General features: G+C 34.9%; 1 protein-coding gene across 14 annotated transcripts in view; it reads left to right on the forward strand.

The window, feature by feature from the left end:
- The window catches only part of LOC100747875 (inositol 1,4,5-trisphosphate receptor), a 47,959-nt gene that overhangs the window by 15,606 nt on the left and 20,543 nt on the right, over window positions 1-11,810 (forward strand). For all 14 annotated transcript variants that reach the window (XM_033324951.1, XM_033324950.1, XM_033324956.1 and 11 more), the window contains 3 exons: window positions 10,130-10,200; window positions 10,366-10,478; window positions 10,612-10,698. In XM_033324951.1, the coding sequence (XP_033180842.1) occupies window positions 10,130-10,200; window positions 10,366-10,478; window positions 10,612-10,698 (271 nt within the window). The remainder of the gene's footprint in view (window positions 1-10,129; window positions 10,201-10,365; window positions 10,479-10,611; window positions 10,699-11,810) is intronic.

Consider the following 11,810-nt stretch of genomic DNA (forward strand, 5'->3'; position numbering starts at 1 on the left):
AAGAAATTCGTAGCTTCGTATGCATTGGTATTCAATTTTATGCATTCTAGTAAGATGTATCTTTTGACGTGTAAGAAACAATAGAAATTTATTCAGCGTTTACATCTGAACTTTGTTAGGGGATAAACACTTTGTAAAATTGCATGGCCATTTGGCTAATCTTAGAAAATTTTTTCCTTCTTATTTAAACCGTTTCTATGATCATGTTTTCATATTGGCAAAATTGAGATTATTCCGCGATTGATTTAAAATGATTGTGATACTCTAATAAAATTGTCAACTATCTTATTCATTTTTACGATCGAGATTGACAAGATAAGAAAGCCCGCTAGCTTCATGTACTCAAAGATTCCAACAAATTTTAGCGATTTAAGCGAAAGGTATATCGTAACGCTAAGAAAACGTTTCAATTTCCCCAATTCTCATGAAATCTCAGTAAAAACCAAATAACGTTGAAAAGGATATAATATCAGGCATAATAGGTCACATTTATATCGAAATAAACGTCACAAGTAAATTCTCAGGATTTTCTATAATCTCCATAATCACAACAAAAAAAGAAAAAAAGAAGAAACAGAGAAGAACAGAAAAGGTGAATCGACTTAACAGTGCCGACAAAATATTGCAAATGATATGTTGGATGAACACGATATTGTCCCTTAATAGATTCAGGAAAATCTCGTATATGTTTACCGGTAGACTATTTTACTCCATGTTACTTTTCCCCGATAATGGTTTAAAGATGCAGATTAACATCGATATGCAGAGATACCCTTTGAAAAGTCTGCGCAGTCGGGTACACGATAGGCGGGGTCGATTACAAAGAGATCGCCTTATTACCTGCTCGTATCGACTCGATCCTATCTTTGTGCTGGCACGAAGCAGCAGCGCGCGGATAATACACGCGAGCAAAGAATAGCATGTGTTCTCCCTCGGTCGAGGGGGAGAATTTATTCGACGGTAGCAGATGCTCTCTGGGTAGCCTGGGATTTATTTGTAAGCTGATTAAATAACTTCCCTTCGCGGACAAGTTGTTGAAACATCGACAAATATCGAAAACGTTTCGAAAGATAAACATTACGATATCGTGAAATTCTCGTTCTGAAACTTGTGCACGGGAACAGAAGCTAAAAGGAAAATCTGTCATCGATTTCCGCATTTTTTCTGTTGCGAAAAGTCGAGAAGAGCAGATACTTTGGACAACTTGAGATTTATTTGATAGCTGGTTAAATAACTTTCTTTCTTTTGTCGACGAGCTATTGGAACAGCGACGAGCATTGAAAACATTGTGAAAAGCAAGTGTCGTAATATCGTGGAATTACCGTTTTGAAATTTCTGGTTGGAAATGGCAGTCACTCGATGGCGTTTGGATCAAATAGAAAAGAAAAATTGGAAAAGAACTGCACTTGAAATATAAGAAAGTAAAGAGACTGTTGAATTTTAAATCGAAGTGAAAGGTCGCTTTGAAATATTTAATTACGAGTCGGAATAATGGACTCACTGAATTTTCGGAATTCTAATTTTATGTCTCGCTTGAATAAAATTTCATTTCCGACTATATTAACGTAGATTCTGCTTTGATCGATTAATTAAACGGACCACCGTATGATACGTAGTAATTTCGAAAATCGACTTGTATTATCGTTTTACATTAATTCGTAATATATGTTTTCTTTTCGATTGAGTCTTGTTCGAGCGTAGAATTACGTACGCAAATACCTGTCGCTTTTTATACCGGAACCGGTCTTCAACCAGTGAAAATTGCCTATAATCATTGCTCCGATTAGCGGTGCAAGGCGACACGGAAAAAAGACGTATTTCACAGAGACCTGCTGTCTCGTGAAATCGATGCACATGCCTTTTTGATGCTCTCCTTCAAAGGGAGTTAAACCTTTTATTGCATCCACAGAGTATCCAACTGGTTGTTTAAACCTTGGTCAAAATTATTTATTCTAACGAAATTTTTGTCAGTGTCTTTTCTCTGTTATTTAGATCCTACAATTTTGCGGAACTCGGAAAGATCGAAGTATTAATAGTACTGTGTTAAACTATTCCGTTTTTAAATGATGGAAATTTTTCCTATTTATTCCAAGGAAACTTTACTTAGCGTCTTTTATCTTCTAGTTATTGTTCCATCTCATATTGTAGATTTTAAGCTTGTTACAAAGTTAATGATTAACTATGTCAAACTACTTTCATTTTAAAATCATTATTTTGTTCTATCTTTGACAATGTGTAACACGTATAATATCGTTGGCTTTCGACCATTTTTATGCGTTATTCTCGCGATAATGAAATTTTATGTCATGTACTTTTTGATAAATGATCTAATAGAAGTAAATTATTTCTTTCTAAAACATTCAACATTAATACATCCGAAAAATGCACAAAATGTGGAATTGGTCAGTTTAACGTTCGCAAGGTTCATGTATGAACCATTTTATGTTTCTTCTGTATAATTTCAGACGAATAAAGTTCTTTACCATAAACGACATTCCCAAGCTAAAAGCCACGTGAAGTTTAATGTTTATTAGTTACATTTTCCTTGTTGGATGAGAGCGGTGAAATCGCATAGACTTAGGAGAAAAACGAGGAAACTTACTTGGCTAGTAAGAAAAGGAGAAAAGAATTATACGATGATGGTTTTGAGAAATTGCTTGACATTTCTCAACGCGAAAGCTGTTTGTATTTTTACATGAGTCTTAAGTAAATGTCAAATGTTAGTTATTTGAACATTTAACAAAATGTAAGAGGAAAGAATCGTAAGAGAAATATCGCAGAAGAATTGTATAAAATTTCTTATAGCGTGAAAGAATTTTGAAGAGAACAAAGAACGAATAGAGGAAATACTATTTGTTTGGTATACTGAAAATTGTTCGATAGCAGAGGATTCAGTTTGTAAATGATTTTGACACGCATCATTCCAAGAGCGATTAATCGCTAAGTTCCATTTAGACTCGCCTGCCACTCGAAAAACAGGTCAGGCACACTTCGCCCACTCTACTGGCATTCACCGGCATGAATGGCCACTTAAATAAAATCTCGGCGATCGAATTCCGCGAATCTGGTTTTGCGAATGGTCTTAGTTCGCGAGCAGGTCTCTGCAATTCGTTATTATCTCCTTTCATAGAGTAAGCCAAAGATAACGTGCTTTCAGCTAAGTAGCTGAGACAAAGAGTGTATATAATATACATATGCGTATGAATTATGACGATGGCACATGAATTTCTTACGTTCTAGAACGTTTTTACATTGTGTTCCTTTTCAACCATCTCAATTATCAATGTTCACGTACAAACTTTGAATATGAAAATGATACTTTGAATATGAAAAAGGCTAGTGTACTTCTAGAGCAAGTCTAGCTCGCTTTTGATATTGTAAAAAATAATATTAGAATTATAATTTCGCTTCTTTACAGTCCATGAATATAGTTCTTAATGCATAATAATTGGTGGATTTCTGAGTATAACGAAATTTATTACATTACTTGGTACATGTTAATATAGTACACTAAAATGTATAATCTAAAAAATAAATAATATATTAGAATCCTATAGGTGAAATTGATAGTTTCTTGAATAAATATGAGATGTCAGTTGAAGATAAGAGAAGAAAGACGTGGAAGAAGACAGTCTCCAAATTTTGCAATATCCGTTTAGCGAGATTTTTATCAAAATATCATATAATCGTAAAATAATTTAGTACTGTAACGTTCCATGTTTATATTTATTATCCAAATACATATATCCTTGTTGTCGTAACCATATCCACGAACCCAAGATATCTTTATTTTGATAAAATACAATTCCATTAATAAAAAATATTAGACTAATAAATAATGTGAAAATCACATTTCTCTTCCTATCCTTTCCTCTTTAACTCTTAATTATATTAACGTACATTCATCAATCATAACGTTAGCGTTAGTAAGCACACGATATCGTAGCAGTATATTCTTTCAAAAAGTTCAATAAAGCATACGATAATCGAATCTCTCGACCATTGTCACTGTATCTATGATAGAAATTTCTAAAGACAGGGTGCAAGGTATTTGACGATCTTTGGACCATATTGTGCTAGTGATCGATTAACGCCAATATACGGAGATAATAGTTGATCGCAGCTCGTCAAGCTAAATCCCTGTCCCGGTGAATGGAGTATATCTACTAATTCCTGTTTTCTGCCAGCATCTTGATTATACGGCCACTTGTCATTTGCCATAACAGTGCACTCTCTGTCTATATTCGGTATACCAGCTCACGGTGCGAACGAAAGGGATGTAATTAACGTTTGCAACAACGCTTTCATCCAATCAGCTTCTTAGCTCCTAGGTTTCAAGATACTTCGAAAAGTCATTATTCCCTTATATCTATTTACTATAAATTTATTGTGCATAAATTTTTCTTTCTTCTCGATCGTTCTACATTTCCATTTAGGGAAAAGAATATGCTCTTTCTTGAAGAAGTGCTCTTGCATAATTCAGTTATTTGTTCCATTATCCTTGATTTTAATTTGCCCCTTGGAATCACGGTGATATAATGGTAAAGGATCGATATATCGAAAGGGTAAATAATTATGAATATGCAAATTTTTGTATTCGAAATAGAAAATGAGATTTTACGTTCAGATAAAAGATTGTTTGCATTATTTACAAATCAGTAAGAAGTAAATATTGCTAATGGATCCTGATCAAGCGATAGCTTTAACTCATAGGAAAAATCACTAGTCTTCCAAGGCTACAACAATAACAATTTTATAAATAAGTTTCTACATCATATAAAGTCGGAATCACTTTGTAACAAACACTGTGTTAATAATATTAGTGATTTAATTTGTAACCTTTTAAATAATAGATGCTGTTTGTACAATAAAAATCTATGTCCTTCGTCAGTTCTAAGGTTCATTAATATTAGTTAACAAATAATCGTGCAACAAGGTTTAGAGAAGTTTCGCGATGCTTATCGCTTTAAAGCAATATCAGCGTTCGAATGATCGTCACGATCGTCGATTTATTGTTATTTTTTCATTCTGAAGATCTTTTAAGTGTTTCATACGTCGAGTACACAATCGTTTTGCGTCAATGCTTAATTAAGATTAGATTTGCCAGCGATATCCAACTCTTAATCGCCTCTCTCATCGATAGAAGCTTTACTCCGACGTTATTCAGCCCTTAAATCACTACACGGCCCGTTCACTACACCAAAGTGGTTAACATCGTTTTTTGAAATCTTTGAAATTTCTGTGCCAAAATATTTGACTGACGCCTATCTCGTATAATTTCGATTTCGAATAATCGATTTCGCAGCTCGTACACGTACCTTTTTCTTCCACCGCGAGAGAAACGCTCGTACGGTTACCAATTTTGAACGGTCGTCGACGAAGTTATTAATAAAATTATCGAGGGCGTGGGACGTGGTGATTTATTGATCAGCAGGAAGTGCACGGTACGCAGTCGAAAGCACATACCGTGCATTCCTGCAGGTATACTAGAAATCCATTATTACGTGGTAACATCTCGGTTTCTCGGCTTTCGATTTGCCATCTCTTCGATATTACTCGATCGACATAAAGAACGAACACCGATGAACGGCGCGCGTGGATGAACGTGTGTGACGAAGTTAGGTTTCTAAGCGTGTGAAGGCTTTTTAAATGAGATAATGCGCAATGCATGTATACGTTCTTGGGTTAAAACCGCCTTCGGTTCTGCTTCTAATGGTCTAACAGTAGCAACTATGGGCTATATGCGGTAACGTGGCTAACTCAATCACGGTTATGGATGTACGATGGACACGACATTGTAGGTGACACGATATCGGCTTTCGTGGCCGAACCGTTTCCTCAGTTATGTGTATTATAGGCAACCCCTGCGAAAATTTACATCGTGTGTCTACGTTGTCTTTCTTGTTCGCTGACCCGATAGCTTTGACTCGCACGTCTCTCTTTAGAACGCCTCTTCGATCGATCGTATTGCATTCATTGCTAAAAGAGCGACGTGCATCGCCAGTCGAATATTAATTTGCTTTGTTCCTGGTGAGAATTTTTTCTCATTTTTCTCCTATGCTCGTAAAAGTGTATCTTCGTTCGTTGTATTGATAATGGCATTTCGATGGGAATGTAAATTGAATCGAGATTGTCGAATGTATAGAGACATCGTCGAATAAGATCGGTTTGCTTTCGCCTTTTCAATGGATCTCTTTTCTTCGTACACTGGTGAAGATATGCCGACGAACATTTTCGGTTGAATCGGGTAGAACTGAAATATAGCTTCAATTGCAAACATATCGGATTGATGTACGAATTGTTATTGTTATTTATTCAATTCTTGTCTTTCGGCTTTGAATGGCTTCCGGTAGCCAACCTTAGAAAAATACCCAGCCTGTGAATTATTATCAGTGAACGTGGATGGTAGAACTAAAATACAGTTTCAGTTGCAAACATATAACAAACCTGGTATTGATTTACATTGTGTTTTGGCCAAATATTTTTTCTTTACGCGTTGGCGAAGATTCGGGACTTTCGATAAACGTCTTAAGTGAAGTCGAGTCAATTCGATTTATAGATTAATCTGTGAATTATTACTCGAAACGTAGGACAGAAATATGGTTGCGATAACAAACGTACCGCGAATCTGACGTTTATTCGTCTATTTTATTAGGCAAATTATTTGCACATCGAATAGGATAGAAGATATTTCGACGAATATTTTGACTTGACCCGACTTCATTCAGCTTATGGAGAATCCACGGATCATTAATAGGAAACGCGAGCGACAGAGTCGAGATGTGGTTTCGATTACAGATGTATCGCGTTCGAGTATTCGTGGTTACACGCCAGGTGCTGGCACACGTTGTTTCTCACTGTTTGCCGATCAGAATCCACGTGCAAGTCCGATTTATCGTGCGAGTGATTTTAGCGGTGCAAGTGGAATATCGGATCATTGTCTATGCATGCCTCGATATACATAAAGAGGTACTCGACATAATATGTCGTTCTCTTATGATTTACATAGCAATGCAGCATACCGAGTGTCACTTTTTTTTTGTTTTTAACGAGAATGAAATATAATTTCGAATCTTCACTTTGTCGTTTGGCTTGGATGCTACATCGCGCAGACAATTGATTTGTAGCTAGTTGCGAGTTTCACGTTTTCCACACTTTGAATATTTGCCACAGCCGGTAGATGCTACCAGTAGTTTCCCGCTATTTTAGATCTCTTTGATTTATGATACCGGGAATATTTATCGTCAGATGATGATTTATTTTATAAGATGCATGTCGCACGATAGCAAATCGTATCCGACTGGGAATTTTATTATTTTTCATCCGTGACTAATTGAAATTTACATACATCATTCTAAGATAAACAGCAAAATTCTTACTTTCTGTAATCATAGTAATTAATAGTGTGATAAAAATTGATTTACAATCTAATCAAATAATACAGGATATGTCAAGATTATATTAGCGCTTATAAACGGGAAACACATTTACATTCTTTTTATCGAACATAGCGAAGTGACATTATCAATAATATAATAGCACAGATTTAAAATTCTAATTGAAATTTGTGCGGTTCGATAGAAAGATACGGAAATAAAGCAATGTACGTAACACAAATATCATTATTATTTAAAATAATTTTTCTAATATCCTCCTAATGAAACAAAATAAGGAAGCAGCTATATTATAATATTATAAAATCTAAAGACATTCAATGATTAATACATCGAAATAAGAATATATTTCACGCGAAACGAATGGTTTTACCTTATACGAATCTTGTCAGCCTTTGCGGCTACGTTCTATAGGGAACGCATTAGCCTTCGAGGTAGTTAAAAGAGCTTACGTTTGCGGATGAAAGAAGCCTAAATGCAATCTCGTTAGCAAACTATGTATTCTATTAGTGACGAACAACAAGCGATGTGGTTAGTTACGGATAGCCGGGCTGACACTGAAAGGGATGTAATCAACCCTCCTTGTAACAACTTTCTTCTGTCAACCATAAAAGCGGCCTTTGTAATTAATCGTTATTTGGACAGGAAGCGTTATTTTTCCTCTTGATGTTTTACAGTAACCGTTCACCGTGGAATCCAACGTTTCAGTGCTTCGTTGATGCAAGATTCCGCGATCAATATGTACCTTCGTTTCTGTTCAGCTTGTAAACGCGCTTTTGTCATGGTAAAATAATGCTCGATTCCGTTTTCATTCTCTGGTCGAATCTATTCTTGCCTGTCTGTATTTTCCGTGACAGACTATGCTCAAATAGGTATACGGTCTTTACTGTCAACGTGAAAAATGTATTTTTAGTTAGAAATAAGAAAATTGGATTTATCGAAGGGATAATATTCTTCAAGATATTTTCCAAGTCGATTATTTCATTAGGATTTTTTAAATTCGGACATTAATTTGAATTGAATTCACTACGGTAATTCATTAATTTTTTGTACGTAAATCCGGTCGTTGATGTAATCGTAGGGAAAATCTGTTAGATCTCTTTCCTTCAACTTTTTCCTTTTATTCGGAAATATCTTAAACATCCGATTTAGAGACCGCTTTTACAATGAGTCGTTCATAAGTATGCTGGAACCTTTCCAAATCTTTTGAAAGTACAAAGCAATAAAAAGTTAGACTTGCATATGAATGACCTAGTTTACTTGCAGACTATGGAGAAGTGTGTTTGTCTAGCGAATGGCACGTATTATTCAAAAGTTACCGAAGAAAGAAAAGTAAAACGTAAAATAAATATCCCCCTGTTCTAACAATTTTTCCTGCAAAAATATTTATCTGGGACAACTTTAAAAAAGGTTCTAAAAAAAAACATACTTGTTAGCTACGTTCTGCGATGTGCAATTAAAAGACTATAAAATTATTTCCTCTTTTTCCATATTAATCCCAACACCGCATCATTTAAAGGAGAAATATTATATTCAGAATATTATTTTACTTTAAACTGCGCCAAATTTCAACTCCAAAAATAAAAACTTATTGATTTGCAATTATTCGATGACGCTTCATTTTATATAAAACTTCTACTGCTTTCGTGCGTTCCATTTTTGTCATCATGTATTGTGTTTCCTTGTGCAGAGTGATTTATGGCTATTTTGGTCCACACAGCCATCGTATATCACCATTCACTGTTGCAAAAGTTTTCTGATCTTTTCAGGAAAGGAACAACAGTGTAATTTGTTAGACTTTAAACCGCTCACCCCACAGGGTAGAAAATATTGCTCCGCTGCAAGTGCACTTGTTTCAACGCGCGACAGCATTGTACGATGACAACGATACGCCGATATTTCGACAGATGAAAGTTCGTCGACGCTGCGTAGCTTTAAAGCTCCCGGGCAAGACTGGGTCTGCCCCAATATCGATCTGCACGTTGCTTTCGTTCTGGCTGGACCACACTTATTTCGCGATTGTCTCCTATATTATGTTGTTAACCCCGAGGCGTTGCCATCAAAAGACAATCTCGCGGTTTAGTTGTTTTAGAGCTCTCGCCACTTTGTGTCGAGTTTAAGAGAAGTTTAAATCGAGTTTAACTCAAAGAGTATCGGGTAGGATACAGTTTTTGTAATATTTATTCAGAAATTAATTCTAAGCTTTATAGTAGATTATTTGATACGAAATAAGAGGAAAGTAAGTTTAACATAAACTAAAATACGGGGAGACTGTAAGATCTTTAAACAGAAATGAGAGCTTTGACTTATTAACGAGTAACGTATTGTCCACGCAACGTTCGATTCGCAATTTCTTTTAATCAAATTAAATTATCGAATTTTGTCGTTTTAAATTGCGACTGTAAAAGGAAATTCTAAAAAATTGTCTTTAATAGTTTTTTCGTCATTTCACCTAGATCCTGTAATTTTTTATATGTCTACTTTATATTTTTTTATATGTTTATTACTCTCATGTACTTATATTTTTTTACACTTCAATAAAATCAAATATGAATCAATAAAATCAGATTCAATAGTCATATTTGACGCGATATTTTATTACTTTTAGCATTTAATCGGTTGAATTTAATACCAAGTTGGATTTTTAACGCTCGTTTTGACCACTCGCAGTTTTTAAATAAATGCAAAGAAAATTTAATATTTACACAGATTCTTTCATTCTAATTATTTTCCAGGTTGGTGGACGATAGATGCGTGGTATGTCCCGAGGCTGGAGATTTATCGAATCCACCCAAGAAGTTCCGAGGTAAATCAGCAAAAATTATCATCGACGATTATCGTAGAAATAAAAGATCAGTCAGTAATTTAATCGATCGTTTCTAAAACGAGCTCTCCATTCCTTTAACCAAACTTTACACTCGTATGTTTTTCATCCGATTAACGTGTCGCTGGTCTTCTGCGTAATTTTTAGATTGCCTGTTCAAAATATGCCCTATGAACCGTTACTCCGCCCAAAAACAATTTTGGAAGGCAGCAAAGCAAAGCGCTAGCGGCACCGACGCCGTGCTTTTGAAAAGATTGCACGTGAGTTTGAAAGTCTCATGAAACTTTTACGCTATTTCATCTAACAATTGAAGTTTGAATTAATGAATTAATTATATTTTATACTATTAAATAAATCATTTTAATCGTGATTAACGTGTCGATCAATTTCTAGCATGCCGCCGAGATAGAAAAGAAACAAAACGAGACTGAAAACAAGAAACTGCTTGGCAGCGTGGTCTCCTACGGTAATGTGGTGCAGGTGAGAAAGAATCAAAGCTACCATGTTTTGTTTCTCTAATATTTCTCTATATTTTTATATTGTCCCCGTTATACAAACTAAATCAATTTACCTTGCGCTACACGCTTCAAAAGCTCAGCTTTTGCTTTAGAACTCAAGGACAGAATTCTCTTTTATACAGACGCTTCACTTACCATTTCTATACTAATGAAAATATTAAATAATACCTTTTGAATGAAACGACCCGATAATACCCTGTTTCTTTCCCTTTAACCCTCTCAGAATTAACTGGATAACACGCTCCAAGGTAGCTTTTACAAAGACTGTGTTGTGGGCTGTTATATTCTTCCGTCGCGAAGATTTATGGGGACACAGGATCTCATTATAAATGGAGCTATATATCCTACGTAATACATTATGGTCAACCTACCTTTTTCATAATTTAAGCGATTTACCGTCCGTGATATTATTTTACAAAGTTCATCGCGAGAAGAAGAAGAAGAATGTATCTGCATTCTGAAGAATGCCTGCATTGTACTCCTATTATTATATTATAGCATTTAAACGCACAATGGTATTTTGTCGAAAGAAAAATAAGTTTAAAAGAAATAAATGCAAAATCTCGAGCTTTCTCTCTACATTTTCATTCTTCGTGCTTGACCTATTTCTTTTATTATGCTCCGTGTTATTATGTTATTGCGTTCAGTGTTGAAAAAAGACAGTTAATTTAATTCCGACTCGTTCCTTGAAATTTTTATTCTCCGTGTTTAATCAATTTCCTTCGAATTTAAACGTACTATACCTGCTCCGTATTATTATATTTTTTTTGTTAATGTATTCTATTAGTATATTTTAAGAAATATTCGCCTTTATAAAGCGTTAATGTAAAATTTCGCATCTCTTTATACATTTTTTTTCAAATTTAAGTGTATCATACTCCATACTATCGTATTATCGCTTTCATTATTATACGAAAAATACACCTCGAAAGTGTTAGCATAAATGCTCACTACCTTACTTGCTTCTTTTTATTTCTTATTATCAAATATCATAGGCTAATGATATTTCGCCATTTTCCTTCTGCGTGTTGTCGACTTATCGCGAGAAAGAAAAAAAAAAAAAAAAAAAAAAAA

Source organism: Bombus impatiens, unplaced genomic scaffold, assembly GCF_000188095.3.
Source record: "Bombus impatiens unplaced genomic scaffold, BIMP_2.2 scf_0089, whole genome shotgun sequence".
Lineage (NCBI taxonomy): Eukaryota > Metazoa > Arthropoda > Insecta > Hymenoptera > Apidae > Bombus > Bombus impatiens.